Source organism: Triturus cristatus, chromosome 10 (assembly GCF_964204655.1).
Source record: "Triturus cristatus chromosome 10, aTriCri1.1, whole genome shotgun sequence".
NCBI lineage: Eukaryota > Metazoa > Chordata > Amphibia > Caudata > Salamandridae > Triturus > Triturus cristatus.
Window position 1 is genome coordinate 1126873942 of NC_140593.1, and position 22798 is coordinate 1126896739.

Here is a 22798-nt window from a genome sequence, read left to right on the forward strand (position 1 = left end):
TTGCAGACTTCATAAAATCGAGCATTCTAAGAATTTCAGTTTTTTGTGTGAAGTTTCAGCTCACTCATGGGCTTCTAGTCCTAATCCATGACTACCCCAACTGTTTGGAGAAACAATGGTGTTTTCTGTCTGGCACATCATTCCATGTGCAATGCCAGTGTGTAGGTTAGCAGGCAACATGGTGCCAGAGGCCTCAATACCATAAACTGGATTACTAAATGGAGCCCTATCATCCTCGCAGGACTCTTGTATCTTATGCCCGGATCACTTGGGTAACTATATTGTAAACCTCTCACCCAAATCTTTGCTTTTTTGTAGACCGAGTTGTGTTGCAAATTTACCAATCTTGAAAGGTGAACGTCCCTTTCTACTTTTTCAATTTTCTCCCCCAGAGCGTCGAAGCTGTTGTTGTTATCCCGGAGTCTACAGATTCTCCAGGAGCTGGAAGGAAGGGACTCCACTTCATAACAGCTGGCAGCAAAGGTGGGTAAGAGGCAGATCACTGTAGCAGTAACAGATGCAATATTTGTTTGGTTATCACGGAGGGCGTCCAAATTTCCTATGTATTGTGAGCAAACCTTACATGTCCTGAGCGATGGCTCAAAGGCTGCAGGTGCTACTGATTAAGTCTGACTTCAATCAAATGAGATTCCATATCTGGTTCGTACACACTCTTTGCAAAGAGCACTGGTTCCATTTCCCACATCTGAAAACTATGTCTCTGCATACGGACGATAAGTGAGAAACTCATGGCTACGAAGTTACTTGAGGGCAACATATGGGTTCTATACAAAATATATTACCTAATATTTTCTATAAATGATTTATTTTCTTCCAGTCTGAGATCAACAATATTTGATAAACTGTTTGAAGCTGTAAAAAAGTGGATTATTATGTGACGCGGTTGTGAGACCTCACCATGTAATGATGTCAAAATCTTTATCAGGTCCAGTTAGGTTTCTTTACGTGTACGTAAACTACGAAGCACTGTTGTTTAATTTAAAAATACATAACACTCATACCTTTAATGGCCTTCTTATTTACCGCACACTAGGCCCAAAGAATAATTTAATTCAATCCATATTAGCATTCAAGGAATCATGTATTGATTACTCAAATTTCATGATTTTAGAATACTTTAATATCCACTTAGAACGTATGGATGATAAAAATACAGAGCTTTTAATCGACAGCCTTCTAAGGTTTGATCTGCTACAGCAGGTTAATAAACCCACTTATGATGCTAATCATATCATAGACAGTATATTCTCCAATAATATTGTTCTGCTGTTTGAAATATTTTTTCCTTTTATGTGGACGGATCACAGGGCCATTCTGTTTGAAATCCGTAGACCAGCTGCACAGTCAGTTTCTTCCAAAGCATTGACAGTACTAAAATACCACACATGAAAGAATAATAATAAATTAAACTATCTTCTATGCAATACCAAGCCTTTAAATAATAATGATGTGGAGCAAGCTGCCGCCAGGTATGAGGCCTGGGTTAGGGCTGCTCTCTCTCAAGTAGCGCCATTTAAAACAGAGACTGACCATCGACTTCCGCGCCTTGATACTCCTATGGACTCAGGGAAAATACATAGAAATGTAGGCACCAAGAACAACTCTGGAGGAAATCATACAGCCTAGAGTAAAATATATTATATAGAACCATGATAAAAAATAGAAAAGTATGGCTCAGGCACCTAAAACAGTATACTTAACAGATAAAATTAGAGCAGCTAAAAATTCCACTAAGGAACTGTTCAATACAGTTTAATCACTTTCATCTTTTGGCAACAAAAATTGAGCAATTCCCAACCAAAAGTTATGTGATGAATTAGCAGATTTCTTCTTTTTAAAAGTAAATAAAGTCTTCCTGGACTTAAAGAACGTGCCCAATAACTCAAATAACTCATTCTCAGTCTGAGGGACGGATACTGGGGAGGAATGCATGGATGATGATTCTGTCTCCCATTCCTCAGTAATGAACTTTTCACCCCACTTTCTGAGGAGAAAGTCTCTAATCTAATTACCTCCACTAGGTCTGGAGCTCCTGATGATCCCTGCCCTCTGCAGATACACTGTCTGGTTTCAGCTACCGTTTCTGCCCATCTGATGGTATTACTTAACAGGGTGTTAGAGTCTGGCAGTTTTCCAGAGGTCTGACAAAAGGCTTCTATTGTGCCACTTCTAAAGAAGCCCTCTATTGACTTCTTACAGACCTATATCATGTCTACCTCATATTGCAAACTTCTTAGAAATGGCCATAAAGCAGGACATTTTTATTTTTCTTGAAAACATGAACTGTTTAGATCCTGCTCAACATGGGTTTCGGCCCTACGATTGTACACAATCCGCCTTATTGGCAGCAACTGAAGAAATCAGAGCTATTGTGGACAGGGGAGATAATGCGGCCCTGATCCTTCTGGATCTGGGGACGCATTTGATACAGTTGAACACCTCTTAATGGTAAACCGCTTAAAAAGGATAGGCATTGAAATATTCTGCCCTCAAATTGATTAAGTCTTTTCTGGCCAACAGCGAGCAATCAGTGGCCTTGGACGTTTTTACCTCCAATCCATTTACACTTCCATGTGGGGGATCTTCCACTAATTCTGGCCTTATTTAATGCCTATATCATCTCTTTAATCAAATTAGTTTGATCCTGTGGTGTTGTATTATGCTTTAGGTGTCTGTATATAGGTGTTCGAGGCATATGAGCTGCAGATCACACACTGAGGATAAGATCGCCATCTGGTGTTGGGCTCGGATGATTGCAGGTTGTTGTTGTCTTCGGAGAAGTCTTTGGTCACGAGGTTGGTGACTCCTCCCCTGGACAACAGTGCGCATGGGCATCCACTCCATCGGCAGATTGTTTTTTTCCGCCATTGGGTTCGGATGAACTTTTTTCCGCTCCAGCAGAAAACTTCCAGCAATCAATTTAACTCTTTAATCTTCATTTCATCGACGTCGACATCAACTCGGACCGGTTCCGGAAGCGGCTGATGGACAGGACACCCTTCAAAAAATGCCCCCAGTGTGGAGCGAAGTTCCCCCACAGTGACCACCACGAGGTTTGCAACCTCTGCCTGTCGCCGGAACACAACGAGTCCACCTGTCCAGCTTGTTCCGCTTTCCGTTCGAAGAAGACCCTCCGGGACCGAAGAGCTCGACGCCATATTATGGCCAAACCAGCTCCAGAACCGGAGGACATCTTTGCTCAAGATGTTCCCGAAGACGACACCGAAGATCTCGAGATCGTGTCCGAAGCCGACTATTCCGATGACCTCATCACTCCAGGGCAGCGTGTGAGTACCACCCCCCCTGCCCCTGCCCCATCCAAAAAAGCATTGGTCAAGACTCCGCCAGTTGGGCCCAGTCGCGACCGGAAATCCTCTTCAGAAGCCCCGCCCTCGGGCCCGGCTCCGAAGACAACTAAGCCTGTGGGTGGCTCGGGCTCGAGCAAACCTCACCTAATTGTGCCTTTAACACCCTCGGCACCCAAACACCCATTGTCGGCACCGAAACAGGCTCCAAGACCGAAATCTCCTTCGGCACAGAAACGTTCCTCGGCACCGAAGTCTCCACCGGCACCGAAACGTTCTTCAACATCGATGCCTGAAAGTCCATCGGCACCGAAACCTCAGTCGGCACCGAAACCTCAGTCGGCACCGAAACCTCAGTCGGCACCGAAACATCAGTCGGCACCGAAACATCAGTCGGCACCGAAAAATCAGTCGGCACCGAAAAATCAGTCGACACCGAAAAATCAGTCGACACCGAAAAATCAGTCGACACCGAAAAATCAGTCGACACCGAAAAATCAGTCGACACCGAAAAAATCATCGGAGCCGAAAACTGCGTCCCCGCCGAAACAAGCTCATAAAGACCCGAAGCGGACGTCACAGACACCACCTTCGGAGCCAGATGATCTTTTTCGACCAGATCCTACTCAGAAGCGGATCTATATCAATCCTAAAACGGGACATGTGACTGCCATCCCATATAAAAAGCGGAAGCTGGACACTACACCTCCCCCAGCTCCCATACGGAAAAAGGACTGTGCTACTTCACCACTTCGTCCTTCCTCTCCTGTTTTACCTCCTAACCCGTCCCCCCCTCCTCCTCCTGATTCTCCTTTACCTTTACCTTTACCTTTACCATCTCCCTATCATTCACCTCCTCCACAGGATGATAATGATGACTTAGGGGGAGGGGCGGACCCTGATTTATTTGATGATCCTGTTGACCCAAACGACCCTTTTACGTTCCCAGACCCAGCACCCATGGATGACTGGTCTTATCCTATACCTGACATGCCTGACCCCACTACCTACCCTTCCAAGCCCTCCCCTCCTGATGACCACCTAGGGTACGGCCAACTTATAAATAGGGCAGCAACATTCCACGGCGTTACTATGCACACAGACGCCATTGAAGAGGACTTCCTCCTTGATACCTTTGAGCAGTCACAAAAGACTGTTCACATACTGCCCATGATCAAAGGGGTCATAAAGCATGCTACTGAAGTCTTTAAGGACCCTGTTCGAGCTAGGGTTCTCAACCCACGCATCGAAAAAAAGTACCGACCAGCCCCGCAAGACCCTGCATACATTAAGGCCCAGCTCCCTTTAGACTCCCTAGTCGTATCAAATGCCAGGAAGCGCGCTAACTCACAGACAACTGGAGAAACGCCTCCCCCAGACAAGGAGTCTAAGCTTTTAGAAGCCTCGGGCAAACGGGTCGCCGCGCAGGCGGCTAACCATTGGCGTATTGCGAATACCCAGGCCCTGTTAGCCAGGTATGATAGAGCGCATTATGACCAACTTGAGGACCTTATGCAACATCTGCCTGAACCTTTTAAGTCCCAGGCCTCTGACCTCATCCAAGAAGGCAAATTAATATCTAATGCCTCCATTAAATGCGCCTTAGATGCAGCAGACACTGCTTCTAGAGCGGTCAATACTGGCGTCTTACTCAGACGACATGCCTGGCTCCGTATTTCCGGTTTTAAACCGGAGGTTCAAACCGCAATTCTAGCTCAACCTTTCAACCAAGAGCAGCTATTTGGCCCTGCAGTGGATACTGCATTAGAAAAAATGAAAAAGGATAATGAAACTGCCAAGTCTATGGGAGCACTGCAGTCTCATCAAAACCGGGGTTCCTTTCGTCGCTCCTTTTATAGAGGAGGCTCCAAAAACACATCAACTGAGACCACGTCCACCTTTAAAAATTCTGGACAAACATCCCCTAACAGAGGTTACTTCCGGGGAGGTTATAGGGGAAACAATAACAAAGGTCGAGGACGGGGCAACAACAACAACACCCGCACCTCACCAGCCACCAAACAGTGACTTGCCACCACTCCCCCCAGACCATTCCACTCCGGTCGGGGGGCGACTCCAACAATTCCTGCCTGTCTGGACTTCCATCACCACAGACAGGTGGGTAAGACAAATTATCCAGTCTGGCTACTGCCTCGAACTCATACAATCCCCCCCAAACATACCGCCCAAACAACGTCCAATGTCCTCGCATCATCTCTCTCTCCTCAAACAAGAAGTTCAATCCCTGTTACAAAAACATGCGATAGAACCAGTCCCCCTTCAACATCAGGGAAAAGGGGTATATTCTCTATACTTCCTCATTCCCAAAAAGGACAAAACACTAAGGCCCATACTGGATCTCAGACTACTAAACCAGTATATACATTCGGATCATTTTCACATGACCACTCTCCAACAAGTCCTCCCACTTTTACAACAGGGAGACTTCCTCGCCACATTGGACCTCAAGGACGCATACTTTCACATCCCTATGCATCCCGCTCACAGAAAATATCTACGATTTGTGGTAGATGGGCAACACTATCAATTTACAGTTCTCCCATTCGGAGTAACAACAGCACCCAGAGTGTTCACCAAGTGCCTAGCAGTCGTGGCAGCGCATCTCAGAAGACAACAGATCCATGTCTTCCCCTATCTGGACGATTGGCTCATAAAAGCCAATACATACCAAAAATGCGTTCTCCACACTCATCGCACGATTCAAACTCTCCACGATTTGGGATTCACTATCAACTACCCCAAATCCCACCTACAACCTTCCCACTTACATCAGTATCTAGGAGCAACCATAGATACATCCAAAGCCATTGCCTATCCCAGCACAGCCAGGATAGCCAATATACAAAATCTCATCTCTCAATTTCAAACTCATCCATCTCTTCCAGCAAGAGTGTTCATGCAGCTCCTAGGCATGATGGCGTCGTGCATCTCCATAGTCCCACACGCACGACTTCAAATGCGTCCCTTACAAGAATGCTTAGCACAACAGTGGAACCAAGCTCACGGACAACTTACCGATCTGGTGTTGGTGGACAGTCGCTCACTTCGATCACTGAAATGGTGGAACACCATCAACCTGTCCAAAGGGAGACCGTTCTTAGAGCCTCTTCCACAAGTTGTGCTAACTACAGACGCATCTCTCACGGGGTGGGGAGCCCACCTCCTTCACCATACCACTCAGGGCAGATGGACCAGTCAACAAAAACTGCTCCACATCAACCACCTAGAACTCTTAGCAGTGTTCCTAGCACTAAAATCCTTTCAAATTCACCTAAAGAACAAAACTGTCCTCATACGCACAGACAACATGACGACAATGTATTATATACAGAAACAGGGAGGGACACACTCTCTCCAACTGTCCCAACTGGCACAGCAAATCTGGAGATGGGCAATTCCCCAAAACATCTACCTGTTAGCAGAACATCTCCCAGGGATCCACAATCAAGTGGCCGACCTCCTAAGTCGCCACACACAACAGATCCACGAATGGGAACTACACCCCAAGGTTCTACTCCCCTTCTTCCAAAAGTGGGGACAACCAGACATAGACCTGTTCGCCACTCCCGAAAACACAAAATGCCCAACCTTCGCCGCCAGGTTTCCACACCCACAGTCGAAGGGCAATGCCCTATGGATGAACTGGTCAGGCAGATTTGCGTACGCCTTTCCGCCTCTCCCACTAGTTCCATTTGTGGTACGCAAACTGAAACAACAGTCACTAACACTAATACTAGTGGCTCCCACTTGGGCACGTCAACCGTGGTTCACCACACTTCTGGAACTATCTTTAGTTCCACATCAAAAGCTACGCCTCTCCCCGGATCTGTTAACCCAGAACCATGGAGAAATCAGACACCCAGATCCTCAAACACTGAACCTAGCGATCTGGCTCCTGAGGTCTTAGAGTTCGGTTACCTCAATCTCCCTCCAGACTGTATGAATATCATAAAAGAAGCCAGACGCCCTACTACTAGAGCGTGTTATGCCGCTAAATGGAAACGATTTGCCATCTACTGCGCTAATAATGACATACATCCATTGGATGCTTCCATCCAAAACATCATTTGCTATCTACTACACTTGCAAAGATGAAATCTAGCGTATTCCTCTATACGATTACACCTAGCAGCCTTGGCAGCCTACTTGCAAAATAGGCAACACCTGTCCCTTTTTAAGGTACCAGCCATCAAAGCGTTTATGGAAGGTCTCAAAAGGATTCTTCCCCCAAGATTGCCACCTGCCCCAGTGTGGAATCTCAATGTGGTTCTAACAAGACTCATGGGCCCCCCATTTGAACCTATGCACAAATGTGAATTGCAATTCCTAACATGGAAGGTAGCCTTCCTTATCGCAATCACTTCCCTGCGCAGAGTAAGTGAAATACAAGCCCTTACACTTGAAGAACCTTTCTTACAACTACACCGTAACAAAGTGGTTCTTAGGACAAACCCTAAATTTCTTCCAAAAGTGATTTCCCCTTTCCACCTTAACCAATCAGTAGAACTACCGGTCTTTTTCCCAAATCCAGACTCGGTAGCTGAAAGGGCCCTACATACCCTAGATGTTAAAAGAGCATTGCTTTATTACATCGACAGAACAAAACCTTTTCGAAAGACAAAACAACTCTTTGTTGCTTTCGCGCCACCACACAAAGGCAACCCGATCTCCAAATCAGGAATAGCCAGGTGGATAGTTAAATGCATCCAAATATGCTACCTCAAGGCTAAACGTACACTCACAGTTCCCCCTAGGGCGCACTCCACGCGTAAAATAGGGGCTTCTATGGCCTTCTTAGGCAATATTCCCTTAGAAGACATTTGCAAGGCAGCCACATGGTCTACCACGCATACCTTCACTAAACACTATTGTGTTGACGTGCAGGCCAAACAACAGGCCTCCGTGGGCCAGGCTGTCCTAAAAACTTTATTTCAAACTGCTGCAACGGATACAGGCGACCACCGCTAAGGGGAGCACTGCTGTATAATCTATCCTCAGTGTGTGATCTGCAGCTCATATGCCTCGAACGGAATATGCTACTTACCAGTATGCATCTGTTCTTGGCATGTAGAGCTGCAGAGTCACACACGCCCGCCCGCCTCCCCGGGACCTGTATCTGTTCCAGCATCCGTCTTACTTAGACATTACACATGGACATCCTTTCTTTCTTTTCTATATACTCCATCTTTTCCCATCATGGCGAAAAACAATCTGCCGATGGAGTGGATGCCCATGCGCACTGTTGTCCAGGGGAGGAGTCACCAACCTCGTGACCAAAGACTTCTCCGAAGACAACAACAACCTGCAATCATCCGAGCCCAACACCAGATGGCGATCTTATCCTCAGTGTGTGACTCTGCAGCTCTACATGCCAAGAACAGATGCATACTGGTAAGTAGCATATTCCTTTCCTGAAACATGTCCTTATATAGGCATAATTCGCATTGCCCTTATATAGGCGTAAGATCCCAGTCCTTATTTGGGCATTAGCCATGCTATCCAAATACAGGCATGGTCACCTACATCCGTCCACCCCAACGTCACAACGAGTTCTTAGAAACCAGACCCTTAAGCTCTTGGAAGTTCCCCTAGCACAGGATTATTGATTTCTCCAAGAACTTATTTATTATGCATGAACCGCTATTCCTTAAGGGTTCATTCCTGACGACTTCCTCTGCCCGACTTTACATCAATGCTAACATTCCAAGGCACCTACCAGGTATATATTACCTTCCCTTGCCCAAGCAAATGGGAGGAGACCTCGACTTTAGAGGAGCCCGTGTCCCGGCCTGACGCACTGACAAAAGACACTGTCATCCCTGCTTGCAGAGAATCCAGTTTCCAGTGTTCTGACTCCCTTCGCAGGGTGTTGGAGTTCGAGACCCGGAAAGAGATTCCCACCTCTCTCATTCTCAAGGTATGGAGCTGACAAGAACCTAGAGGGACTCTTGGCATACCAGACTTAGCATACTAGACTATAGAATACATCACCTACTTCTTACCTTGTACTACACTTAGGTTAGATACACTGAGGTAGAACTAGTTAGAGAAGCATCTCATGAGTACTCGCGTTTTTAGCTTATGTTATTTATGTATATGAATATATGTGTCATAGCTAAAAGATAATGCTAGCTCGGTATTATTTCTTTCTATCGCAGTATTATTTCTTTCTACTGCTTACGCTGTACATAATATATCTTGCATACTGTCTTGTGATTGTAACAGCTCATATCTCTTACACGAGAAACAAGACTGTTCAATAAATCCTTTTATTGAAACGCACGTCTATTCTTTCTGTGTATCTCTTAAGAAACTAAGCATGCACGATTAGCTGAGTGAAACTGTTATTTGTTGTTTCCACAATTCTGAGAGTGTTCCGATTCTAAAGGGAAACAAAGTTGTCATGTTTATGCGGTTGCCAGAAACGAATCCCTTCTTGTTTACAAGGAGTTTCTAGTGGCCTTTGAGTTAGCTGGTACAAATTAATTGAGTTTAATATACTCGATAGGGGCATACTGACCTCAGTCCTATACCAGATCTATAGGGTATATTATTCCAATGCGCAGAGCCTATTAGGGAAATAGAAACTATGCTACAGTGGGTTCTTGGTATTTTCTTATGCCGATGATACCCAAATAGTAGTATTGATGTCTACTGTACCCGATAAAGTGGCCAAAGATTTCAGAATGTGTATGACGAGGATCGCAAACTGGATGCAGAAGAATGTTTTAAAATTGAACTCAGAAAAGACAGAGATACTGCTATTCGGCAAGGATCACTCATTCTGGAATTCCTCTTGGTGGCCACCCAGCTTTGGGCCCCTTCCACTTCCTTTTCAGAAAGCCAGAAAGGGGAAGGGGGCATTTTTTACTCAAATCCCACCTTCATTGAATATCCTAAACAGGTGACATCATCCTATTTCCTCATGTTCAAAATTTTATAGAAAACCCTGCCTTTCCTTCCCATGGAGCTCAGGAAAACAGGTATCCTAGCTCTTGTTATATCTAAAATAGATGACTGTAATGCTCTCTATGTGGGCTCCCAATCATGCCTTCTGAACAAGTTTCAAACCCTCTAAAACGTGGCAACAAGAGTGCTGAAGAATCTTCCCAAATTCTGTACAGCCTCAGAAGCCATTAAAGATCTTCATTGGCTGACTATTAGGGTAAGGATCAAATTTAAGCACTATGCTGGGCCATTAAGGCAATACATCAAGTTGGTCATTGCTTTCTTTTGGATGTTTTTAATTGGTACATCCCTTCTTGTACCCATATTAAACGGATGTCATTGGATAGGAAGAAGGTTCTCCTATTCCACTGCTAAATGTTGGAATCTTTAACTATTCATCTTAGCCTAATATATTGAAGTACAGGAAGGAATTGAAAACTTTTTCATTTAGTACCATAGCCTAATGATTATTTTAGCTGCTGGCAAAATGCTTTGTTTTTGCTTATCTCATGCTTTCGTTCTAAAAGGACACTAGTGCCAAGACGCCCCTTTGGTAACCGCACGTTCCATAAAATATAATAACATAACCCTTATCTCAGTCCTGGGTAAAGGCGGCACAGGGCTGTCAGGCTTAATCAAAAGAACAAGTGTACAGTACTTAGAAATACCAGAACAGTACATAAGTAGGAAACATGACTTAATAAAAACCCAACACTAATTTATAAAAATAGAATGCGATATTTGCTTTAAATAAACACCAAAACGACAAAATTCTATCAAGGGGACCTGGAGATATGACTTTTTTTTTTAAAGGTAACTAAAATTACTTCGTCTTTAGATGCAATAAATCGCTAAAAGGAGTTTTTATCCAATGGGCTAAAACTCCTGTTAGTTTTGGAGTTGGTACAAAAGGTTGGGAGTCAGTCAGAAGGACCACTCTGGTGCTCAAGGACAGTTAAAGAACATGGGACCAACACCCTGACGAATGCCAGAACGACCCAGATGGGCGTGTAAAATTGGCTGAAACATGTTGGTATACGCAGCAGGGATTTAGGGGTCCTTACCTCCCCTGATTTTCCAGACCTTTGATTTTTAATCCTACCAAGGGGTTACATGAATAAAGAATGATGATAGTTCCCTCTTAGGTAGTTTTAAATGTTTGTGTCTGCACTCTTTGGTCCCTTCTTTAGGGAATACTTCTCCCTGTAATTGTTGAATTTTTTCTTTTTCTTTTTGTTGATTATGTCACTCTTTCTATACCCTCACCACTAAACTTCATATTTCCAAAAAATTGCGCTCCGTCCAGTGTGTTGGTCTGCACCTGGGCGTATGATGAAGCATGACACTGCAAAGTGTGTGAGGGCAGTATTAAAACAAGGGTTGACTTTTCCCTTACACTCTTTCCTCTTATAATTGTTTTGTAGTTTGGATAGTGAAGGATTTTTCACTTTCTTTTGTCCTGTATAAGGAGTCATAATGGGTGTAGGTCCTCTCTGTTGAGTGAGTTTTCATGTATGATAGGGGATTCAGAAAAGGCTTTCTTTTCCCTAGTCTCTTTTTTGTGATATTGCTCAAGGACAGTTACCTGTCGCTTTTAACACTCTTAAGGTCCTCTGTGCACTTTTCTTCTTTTAACAGGCCTCCAGGATAAAGTGATTTCATGATTTGCAAAACAAATTGTGACATTGGCACTTTGGTAAAAATTCTGCTATTTGTGCAAAAGTACCCACAAAATTCGAGTTTTTTTCTTTCTTATATTTAACGCGGACTCAACCCGAAGGTATTGGAGTGCTTTACATGAGCACCAGTTACATTACGCAAGGACGCATTTTGTTTTAGGGACATGGAAATTAAGTTATTTGCCCAGAATCACAGGATGTTCATGATGCTGAGACTCAAACGTGCTTCCCCAGTGCCAAAGTCTGCAGCTTTGGCCTTTAAGGCACATTTTTTCCTATAATTGATGAATGTGCAGTACAGATCAATTTTTGCGAGCTTTAAAATTTCCAGCAAAGTACATGCTGTTTGCTAGACTAATGAGAGTGTGGATCCCGGTAAGCTTGCTTCACCTGAGGTTGCTTTGCCCATTGCAAATCCACTAACCCACAGTGGTTCAGAAGAAAACAGTGCAGTAAGAGGTATTAGAAGAGTTTGAGAGGAAGTCTCCTTCCCAGAATAAAGTCGTGGCTGTTGCTGAAGGATTTATGGTTCCTTGCATTATGATTAGCTAGCTATGATTGTGTGATGCAAGGGGTCCTCAAAATGCCCATGGACCATGCGTCCCGGAAAAAAGGTGAGCATGTGAATGGGCCACGGGAGCAGACCATACCTGAAGGAGGATGTGGGAAGAGAAGTCGCAGAGAGGTAGATACTTTCCAACAAAATTTGATGTTTTTCACAGCAGAATCTGCAGCTTTGCCATCAGATACACATATCCTCAGAGCCATTTTGCTTGCATGCACTCCGCAAAATTCAGACTGCAGGTTCACAGAGGCTCAAGGAACTACCTTCAGCCACAGATCAACTGAGCCATTTGGGATTTGTGGACCTGAATCTATAGATTTTTTTTTTTTTTTTGCAGTTCGAGTAATTTCAGGTTTTTTTGTATTTATATTTAGTATATATGTAAATACCCAAGGAGACTACTCCACTTCAACCTTTGTTGTTTTTTCCAGTGTATGTATATATACTACAGTTTTAAAACCAAAAAGGTTATACTCATGTCAGTTACGTATAACTGGTGAATTTCAGTGCTTTTTGGTTTTAAAATGTTAGTGTTTTTTTCAGTGAATGTATAAGCTTTTTTACCGTAAGTTAAAGTATGGTGGGTCCTCGAGGTAATATTTAGGCTCTTGATGGCATTATGAGAAGAACTAAATTTGGGCCAGACGCCCCTGCCACATTCAGTGGCCCTTGGGCCATAAAATAAACTAAGCATATTTAGACACCACTCAACTACCTAAGGTACTCCACTCCACCCCGACCAAGGCACTAGTGCCCCTTCCACTCCACAACCACCCACCCAAAAGAACATTGGGGCTATAGCAGGCCCCAGTCACCCCCTCCCCCACATTGCCCTCCACTCCATTGTCATCCAAAACAAAGTGGGACCGAAATCCCCTCTCACTCACCCAGGCAGCAGTACCCCTCCACCTCGCCGCTACCACCGAAAACACTTTCCTCCATCCTGGCACCCTACACCCAAAACACAACAGTAAGAAATTGGAGTATTAATTGAGGGGGATAAGTGCCCAACTCGGGTAATAATCACAATACTTTTCAAGGTGAACCACTTAAGTAACTAGTTAAACCAGTGCTCAACCCCTTGGTATCTCCAGTAGGGAGCAGACAGGTTTAACTTGGAGACAGTGTGTAACTGTAGCAAAATAAATGTGTTGCTAAATTTGGTAACCTATGCCGTAATATCCTAGGGGGAGGTGTCTGTTTTTTTACCCGCTCCAAGAAAGAAATGGTCCTGATGCTGGGGGTGCAGTATACTGAGATGTTAAAGATTGTGGACAGGCTGTAGAGATGCGTTGAGTGTTCCTTGGGCTACCCTATCCACGAGTGTCAAATGTCATCCCTAGCCTCATACTTCAGTCTCCGACTGTGCAGTGTAGGCTGGATTTGGGTGAATCCAGTGCATGTCCAGACGCTACTGGTCAACTGGTCTCCCGTTTACAGCAGTCATCCGCTGTGGTTTGTAGCTACCTTTCTCTTTTTTGGTGGACCACCAGTGTCCACTACGACCTTGAATCCGATGGGCTTGGGGACACCTTGGGCAGGTCAGGACACCCAGCAGGCATTTCGGTGTCCAGCAGTCGGCAGGTGTTCCTGGGCAGCTGGATCCTTGAGAGTGCAGGCTTTCTTCAGCTTTTGTGTCCCTGGTGCTTAACAGGGGGCTAGCCAACTAGCCCTGGGAGTGACGACTTCTGTCCTGGCTACCAGTGGAGCTCTTTTCCTTGGGTGGGCACAGCAGGTATACTCCACTTTGTGGATCCCTCTAGTGCAGCGGGTGCAGTCCAGTGTTAGGTACAGCCTTTCTTTGCTGGGTCCAGGGAGCATCAGGGCAGTCTTTCCTAAGTCTTCTTTCCAGTCCAGTAGTGATCTCAGGAATGTGCTCTGAGGTGCCACTTTAATGCGGTCTTCTCATTTGAGGGAGGGAAGGACTCACTAGTTAATGGCGCAATAGTTCCCATTTTCCATCACTTACTGGTGTTTGGCCACCAAGTAATGCCTCGCTACGCCAGTCCAAGATGATGCAAGCCTTCTTCCCTTGTAAGCAGCTCTGGGCACACACCTGTGGTGTACCCAGCATACCGAGTCACTTCTGCTACAACAGGTTTTTCCCCTCAGGAGGAAATACTAGTCTGTCTGCCTACACAAAGGAGCTTGCAGTTGATGGTGTGATCGCCGTTTGCTTCATTGTGGCGGTAATATCATTGAAGCTGGACCATCTGTAGCCACCGCCTGGTAGTCATCCTGCTGGCGAATGTCAGACCTCCTCCCTTTAGTAATTCTCTGTGCTCCTTGTTCCTGGGAGTGCTTCTTATTTACTGGCAGGGGGACAGCAAGTTGTCTTGGGTGACAACTGCTGCAGATAGTCGGGAAAAGGCTGCCTTTGTAAAGTTACCTTTTTGCCAAAACTTACCTTCCGTCCAATCTCAGCAATGAATTGGTTTTAACGTAACGATTAATTTGATTTTGTGGCGTAATATCTTTGGTGGTCCTATTGGACGTTAGCACTTAGCGCAATGGCTAGTGAAACTCCATGTTAGCCAATGAAGTCACTGGTCTTGCTACAGTGAAAACAGCAATTACGTGAGAACTAGGATTTTAAATCACTCCTCGCTCTTTCTATAGTAGAGTTTATCTTAAGTAACTAATTGTATTTGAATAAGATCACGATTGGTTAATGTTGTTAACCTAAGTTATTGATCGCAATTGTATACATTACCGTAATATGTTTTGCTTTTATAATGTATACTTATGATCATAATTTCTCTGATGAGAATTTGTCTCTCAAAATGTTAATAGAAAATATTATGAAAATTAACCCCTGGTAGCTCAAAATGCCCTGAATCACTGTTGGTTAACTGACAACACTAACCAGGAACTTCCCAATAATCAGGTAAACCAAGGTAGTTGCCTAAAGGTAGTGCCAGTGGTGTGCAGATATATATTCCCATGCATGCCTACTGTAGCATAAGTTTGCATACAGCACTTTGCATACACATGCCTCTTACGTAAGCAAAGGGACTAAATAAATCAGAGCACAACGTGCTGATAATATACAAACACCTCAAGCACCCTACATGCACAAGCAGAAAATAAAAAGCTTCAAATATCTGTCTCTTAGCCACCAGTTTTTGTTTTGCCCTGTTCAATGGGGTGCCACATTGAACAGCATTGGTTTATAATAGGAACATAGCAATCATAGTTTGCCTCTGTTTTTTCATTGGCCCCCAAAAGGTGTAGAAAAAGTATATGAGAGAGAGAGAGAGAGAGAGAGGAAGAGGAGAGAGAGAGTGAGAGAGAGAGAGATTGATTGATTTTCTCTCACAAATCACTTCGTATACAAGTTAGAATGTTTCTGTTGGTTGTATACAAGTCACAAAGCTGACTTTTTTTTGGTTTCAGTGTGGGTGGCCATCAGCGTTCTCAACAAGAGTATTGCTTATTTGACTTTGATAAAAGATCATCAAGTCGGAGCGTATGAGTATGAAAAGGCATGTTCTTACATGCTGGACCACAACAGACTAATTACTTGACGTTAATCTGGTGTTTTTGGAAGGGGAACAATTTAACATATTTATTATACTTGAGATCAATACACCCATTCTTTGTGGTATATACATTATTGAATCATGACACAAAGTAAATTGTAAGATTGTTGGGGAGACTATTTTTATTTCATTTAGAATAATATGTCTGAAAGGGGACCTGTTTGTCTGTTGGGGACTGAGATTAGGATTTTTGTGGGGCAAAGGATGTCTCCCATGTCATTAAAAAGCAGAGTCTGTATAGACAGGATGCAGAGTTTTTGCATATGCAAGTCCTGACAACGATCTGTTTTGCTGTTCCGATGGCCAAGGAGTGTAATTTAATATGTATACATATATACTTATAACACCTATACGGATTCCCTCTTGTTTAGCATTTTTTGAAAGTCTAACATACATTTCCTAAATTCATGATCTTGGGAACAACATCAAAACGAATGCATGAAGTCTGAGTCACTGACACCTGTCAATGTTACATGGGTTACAGTAACAGAGCTTGGCAGACAACCTCTGGGACCACTCACTGAAACAATGGTTATCTAGCTTGGATCCTGAAGGAGATGACGATGTGTTTGGTTAGAATACAAACTACCAATGATTGCTCATTGGACGGCTTGTTAGCCCCACAAGCCATGTGTCTGACCTTGCTATCTATCAGGCATTAACAAAGACAGTAGGAGCCCACCATGTCGGGCAAAGCAGAGGTGGATCGGCCGAAGCCCAAGGCCACCAGGCGGGGAGCCTACACTCAAGCCAATAACATGGACCGCTATGCCCAGCAGAAGGGGTCACCGGGTGCACCGAGCCAGTCCCCGGATACACAGAAGACTGCTGCACCCTTGGCCCCGGAGCTCTCATTGCAGGATGTCATGGGTGCACTTGACGGGCTGCAGACTTCGATTGGGAGACAGTTTGATGCCCTGGCGCACAAAGTGGATACCATCTTGGTGGATGTTAATCTGATCCGCGCGGATTTGGGCAAAACAAATGAACGGGTCAAATCCCTGGACATCAAGACCACGGGCCTCGCCGATGATGTCTCGGACCTGCAGACCGAGGTCCGTAAGTTGCGGACCGAGCATGATCTCGCAGCCCGTCGGCTGGAGGACTTCGAGAGCCGGGCCAGGCGCAACAACGTGCGCATTATCGTGGTCCCGGAGTCCTCGGACGAGATTTCAGTGGACCTGCTCGTGGAGGACTTGGTGCTCAAACATCTGCAGCCTAAGGGTCTAGGGAAGTTCTTCGCAGTTGAGCGGGCCCATAGAGTGCCTGGTGGGCGGCCCAAGGTGGGAGCCACACCGAGGCCGATCGTCGCCCGGCTCTTTCATTTTCGAGACCGGGACGCTATCCTGCAGGCCTCGAGGGTAACGGGCCCGGTCCCCTTCCAGAACGCGTCGGTGAATTTCTATCCTGACTTCACCCAGCAGGTACAGAGGCAGCGGCAGGGCTTCCTGGGGGTGAAGAGGAGGCTTCGGGAGAGGGATCTGAAATACGCCATGCTCTTCCCTGCCAGACTACGGGTGGTGTTTGAAGACCGAACATTCTTCTTTGAGTCACCTGCCATGGCGGATGAATGGCTGGACGCTCTGCCTCGACGACGCACGGAAGAGGACACTGCCGTAGACAGGGACAGTGGCCGGGATGAACAAGGTTGATGTATTCGGAACCGGACTGACTCGGACTGACTTTAGATAATGACTTGCAGTAAACTCGGAGGTTGTGGGAGGACGAGGGGAGCTCTTTCCTCCCTTAGGGTACTTTTTGTAGATTTTGGGTTTGGTAGGGCGACAGGCACACTGCAAGTTGGGGGGGCTTTGTAAGCTGCAGCAGGGGTGCAGGGTGGGGGGGGGTTTCCGGGATTTTGGGGTTGTTGTTGGGGGGGTTTGTTTCAGCAAGGCATAGTGATTATTTCCAGGACTGTTCCATGGGGGCTCTTCGGGTGTGGGGTGGGCCTCTTTACGTTTGGGGATGGGGGGTAGGGGTTTAAGTGTTATAAGCTGGAATGTGAATGGTTTGGGGGATCGCATTAAGCGTGGGATTGTTTTGCAATTCTTGAAACGGTCATTGCCGGATGTCGCCCTGTTGCAGGAGACGCATCTTATAGGTAATACGTGCTATGCCCTGGATAGGAAGGGTTATAAATTCATAGCTCATTCGGGATTCTCCTCTGGGTCCAGGGGTGTGGGCATCCTAGTCAGAGCCTCGCTACCATTTGAGGTGGACTCCACCATTGTTGATGATAGGGGGAGGTTTGTGGCGGTGGCGGGGCGGTGGGAAGGAAGAACTTTGGTTTTAGTTTCGGTTTATGTCCCGCCGGCCCTGCAGGCCTCCACTTTCACAGATCTGGGTAGGGCCCTGCTGGATCTCCCGGGGGGTATGCTTGTAGTGGGAGGTGATTTCAATGCTGTTGGCTCCGGCCTGCTGGATAGATACCCGCCCAGAGACACGGGGGGGGCTCAGAAGTGGCTTCCAGACTTTCTAGATACGCTTGGCCTGATAGACTGCTGGAGGCTCCGGCACCCCACACAGAGCCAATACACTTTCCACTCCGGGGCGCATGGTAGCCTTTCTAGGATTGACTACTTACTCACTCTGGCTGCGCATGCCTCATTGGTGTCTGAGGCCAGGCACATGGCGCGTGGCATATCTGACCATTCGCCGGTGTGGGTCAGGCTGGATCTGGGTCGGGAGGGAGGGGGAAGGGTGGCCCCTATCAACCCTTGGTATTTCCGAGACCCCAAGATGCGCAGCGCGCTGGTAAAGACAGTAGATAATTTTTTCAAGGACAATCAGGGATCCGTGGACTCGGCAGTGTCGCTGTGGGAAGCATTTAAGACCGTGCTGCGAGGGGAAGCCCTCTCCCTTGTAGTGGCTGCCAAGCGGCGGAGAGATGGCGAGGTTTTGCAGGTTGAGGAGGAGATCGAGGCTTTGGAGGGAGCGCTGGAGGAGGAGGTTACAGAGGCCTCACTGCATGAGCTGTGCTTGAAGCAATCCGAGTATAAGGACCTGGTGACGAATGCCGCTAAGACCCTCGGTAGGGAACAGCAGGGCCGTCTGTATGATGTTGGTGACAAGGCCGGGAAACTCCTGGCTTGGCTGGACAAAAAAGAACGGGTCAATAGAGTAGTGCCGGAGTTGACGGGAGAGGGGGGAGAGGTGATTGTGGAACCTGAGAGGATTGTGCAGTGTTTCTCGGACTATTTCCGTATGGTTTATGCCTCAGTGTCGGACAGGCCGCCCGAGGACTCGCATGACCTCCTGCGTGATATTGCATTGCCCTGTCTCTCTGATATAGATAGGGAAGATTTAGATGGTGACATAACGGTTGATGAGGTGGCGGGGGCTATTCGCGCGTTGAACTCGGGCAAGGCCTCGGGTCCGAACGGCTTGCCGGTCGACCTGTACAAGCTCTTTCCGGATAGGGTTGCCCCTCACCTGCGCGCCATGTTCGTGGAGGCGCGGGGGAGTGGGGCCCTCCCGTTGGATCAGCGACTGGCGACGATTGTGGTTATACACAAAGAGGGCAAATCCCGAGATAAGTGCGCCTCATATAGGCCTATCTCACTCCTTAACGCAGAGCCGAAAATTCTGGCTAAAATCCTGGCGGCCCGTTTGATCAGGGTACTCGGTGACTTGGTCCATCCGGATCAATCTGGATTCATCCCGCACCGTAACACAGCGTTAAATCTTCGGCTCCTACATGGTGTAATCGCCAGGGCGGGCACGCTGCGTGAACCAGCTATTGTGGCGTCTCTCGATGCCACGATGGCCTTTGACACGGTGGAATGGGCATATTTGTGGGCCGTGTTGACTAAGTTCGGCTTTGGCCACGGTTTTGTGAGCTGGGTGAAGTTGCTGTATGAGGGCCCTCTTGCGAGTGTGGTGGTAAATGGCCGGGCGTCGACTCCGTTTCAGCTTGGGAGGGGTACTCGGCAAGGTTGTCCCCTGTCGCCATTGCTGTTCGCCCTCGCCCTCGAGCCGCTGGCTGCGTGGATACGCTGGCACCCGGATATACGGGGACTTAGATGGTCGCCTGAGCACGAGGACCGTATATCGCTCTATGCTGATGACATCCTGTTGTATCTTGCCTCACCCAAGAAATCACTTATAGTGGTCTGTGACGTACTCACATCTTTCGGTAGGAACTCGGGTCTCGTTATCAACTGGAGTAAATCGTATTTATATGTTCTTAGCGGCGCGGTTCCACCGATCCCTCGAACTTGTTCGATCCAGGTTGCTCAGCAGGGCTTCGTGTATCTGGGGATCTTTATCTCCATGGATTCTGCCGTGCGATATGAGAGGAACCTGCTCCCCCCCCTAGCGCGCCTGAGGCGGGATGTGGAGGGCTGGCGGAGGCTGCCGCTCTCCCTCGTTGGGCGTGCGGCCCTGTTCAAAATGATGTCTCTTCCCCGGTTCCTCTACGCGCTGCAGAATACTTTGGATTGGGTACCGGCCAACTACTTTCGGGAGGTCGAAGGCCTCCAACGAGCTTTGCTGTGGGATGGGAGGCCGCGAATAGCTATTGCAAAGTTGACGCTCCCATGGTACGACGGGGGTATTGCGCTTCCAGACATCCGACGGTACTATTGGGCCACCCAGCTGAGTGCGATTAATCATGGGTTTTATGGCCCGGCCCTCAGCCCTGGGTATGCCATGGACAGGTGGTTGCTGCGTGGTGGTAACTATTACAGGGCGTTGTATTCGCGGTCCCTGGACTCGTCCCTCACGGGGCCCACTGGTGTGGCGGTGCGTGTGTGGAAGATGGCAACTGACTCGCTGGGCTGGAAGGATAGGCTCACCCTCGCTACCCCGCTGTTTGAATCTGAGAGATTGGGTAGGCTTTGGCACACAAAAGGCTTTGACAAATGGGACTTGATCGGCATCTCCAGGGTCGGAGATGTCCTGATTAAGGGGAGGGTGAAGTCCTTTGAAGAGTTGCAGAAGGAGTACGAACTGGGGCCATCTGAGTTTTTCCGCTATATTCAGGTGCGTCACGCCCTCCGATCAGTCCTCATAGAGGGTGAGAAGGTGCCTGAGTCCTCTCCTTTGGAGGACCGGGTCCTTGATGGTCATATGCCCGAGAGCACGATCTCGCTCATCTATAAGAAACTGATAAACGTCCGGGCGGATATGCTTCTGGGGCTGAGGGACCAGTGGTCTAGGGATGGCCTCGAGTTGGATGACGAGGATTGGCAGTCTGCTGTTTCCTCTCCTAAGGAGGTTGCTATCCCGTCGCGTCTGAGGCTGGTGCAGCTTAAAATACTGCATCGAGTGTACGTGACGGGGCCAAGGTTGGTTCACATGGGATTCTCGGAGGACGGCCTATGCAGGAGGGGATGTGGTATGGTGGGTACTTTCCTGCATATCATTTGGGAATGTGGTGTCATCACGGAATTCTGGCGGAGAGTCCATGCGGTGATGGGGGAGGTGACGGGCATTGCTATGCAGCCGGAAGCGCGGTGCTGTCTCCTGAATGTCTGGGGGCCCACTGATCACAATGCGGCGCAGACCCAATGGGGGACTCTGGGCAACATGGTCGCTAAGAGAGATATAGCGCGATTGTGGGGATCCGTGGGCCCCCCCACATTGACCGCGTGGAAAGAAAATATGGACTGGAGTATGCTAAGGGAGAAGACGGTATATTGCGCTAGAGGCCGCCCTCGGAAGTGGCACGCCATCTGGGGGCGGTGGAACCAATACAGGGGGGGAATTTGTCTTGCCCCTGATCTGGATCCCCCCGAGGAACAGCTTTCCTCCTAACCTTCTTTCCAGCTCAGTAGGATTAATGTACTTCTTTGGCCCCTGCTGTCCCCCTTCTTCCTCTTTTCACGGTACTGTAAATGGTAGATGATTGGGGTCCTGCCTCCCCTGGGGGGCTATCACCATGGGCATTCAGTGTTCTTGCCTTGCTGGGGGTTGTTGTGTGTTTTGTGTTTTTTTAAAAATGGAATCTTTGCACTCCTCCTTCACTGTACTGTGGACGCGTCTCTGTTCCTCTTTACCGAAGCTGCCGAACCTCCGGGTTGTCGGCTGAATAGCTGTGTCCAGACTTTTGAAAATAAAGGTTTTTAAAAAAAAAAAAAAAAAACAGACAGTAGGTCTGGCTTTGCGTGTCCACCTTTTAGCTTTGCGAATGCTTGTTTTATTTTCCCATGGTTTTAGTAAAAAGAATGTTGGTCAAACAGCCAGGCCCCTACTTATTTAAAACTAAAAATTGGTTAAACAAAAAATTGGTTAAAAGCTAAACGTTTTTTGGCCACAAAAAGCACACAGTCATAGTAGGTCTTGGCACTGAAGGGAACAATTCTGTGTGCGAGTGTGCTCCTTGTGAAACATCCGCATACTTTCACTCACGGTGAAGTTAGCCAGCGACTGAAGTGGTCTGACACATTGCCCCATGCTTTATGGTGCCCTGGAAGGAAGAAAAATTTTAAAAACCATGCTGGCTAAAGGCCCCTATAAGCATAATATGAAATGCGGGCTTAGGGATTCATGGACTCCTTAGTGCGGCACTGTAACCTTTCCACGGCAACAGAGCAAATGATTTAGAGTCCCATGAAGTTGTGTTTTAAGCCAGAAATAATATAAACTGCCCATCCAATAAGATGTGTCTAAGTGAAACTAAACCTTTATCCTTCCATTTGTAACTGGTGTTTCCAGTTGTCAAGCTGCAGTTCCATCTTATGTTCTCAAGTGAGCAGTGGTTGCTGATGCCATTCC

At 46.9% G+C, this 22798-nt stretch overlaps 1 protein-coding gene across 1 annotated transcript in view; it reads left to right on the plus strand.

The window, feature by feature from the left end:
• Window positions 1–22798, plus strand: part of TBL3 (transducin beta like 3) — a 205151-nt gene that overhangs the window by 81003 nt on the left and 101350 nt on the right. The window contains exon 9 of the mRNA XM_085629377.1: window positions 393–483. Coding sequence (XP_085485503.1) covers window positions 393–483 — 91 coding nt within the window. The remainder of the gene's footprint in view (window positions 1–392; window positions 484–22798) is intronic.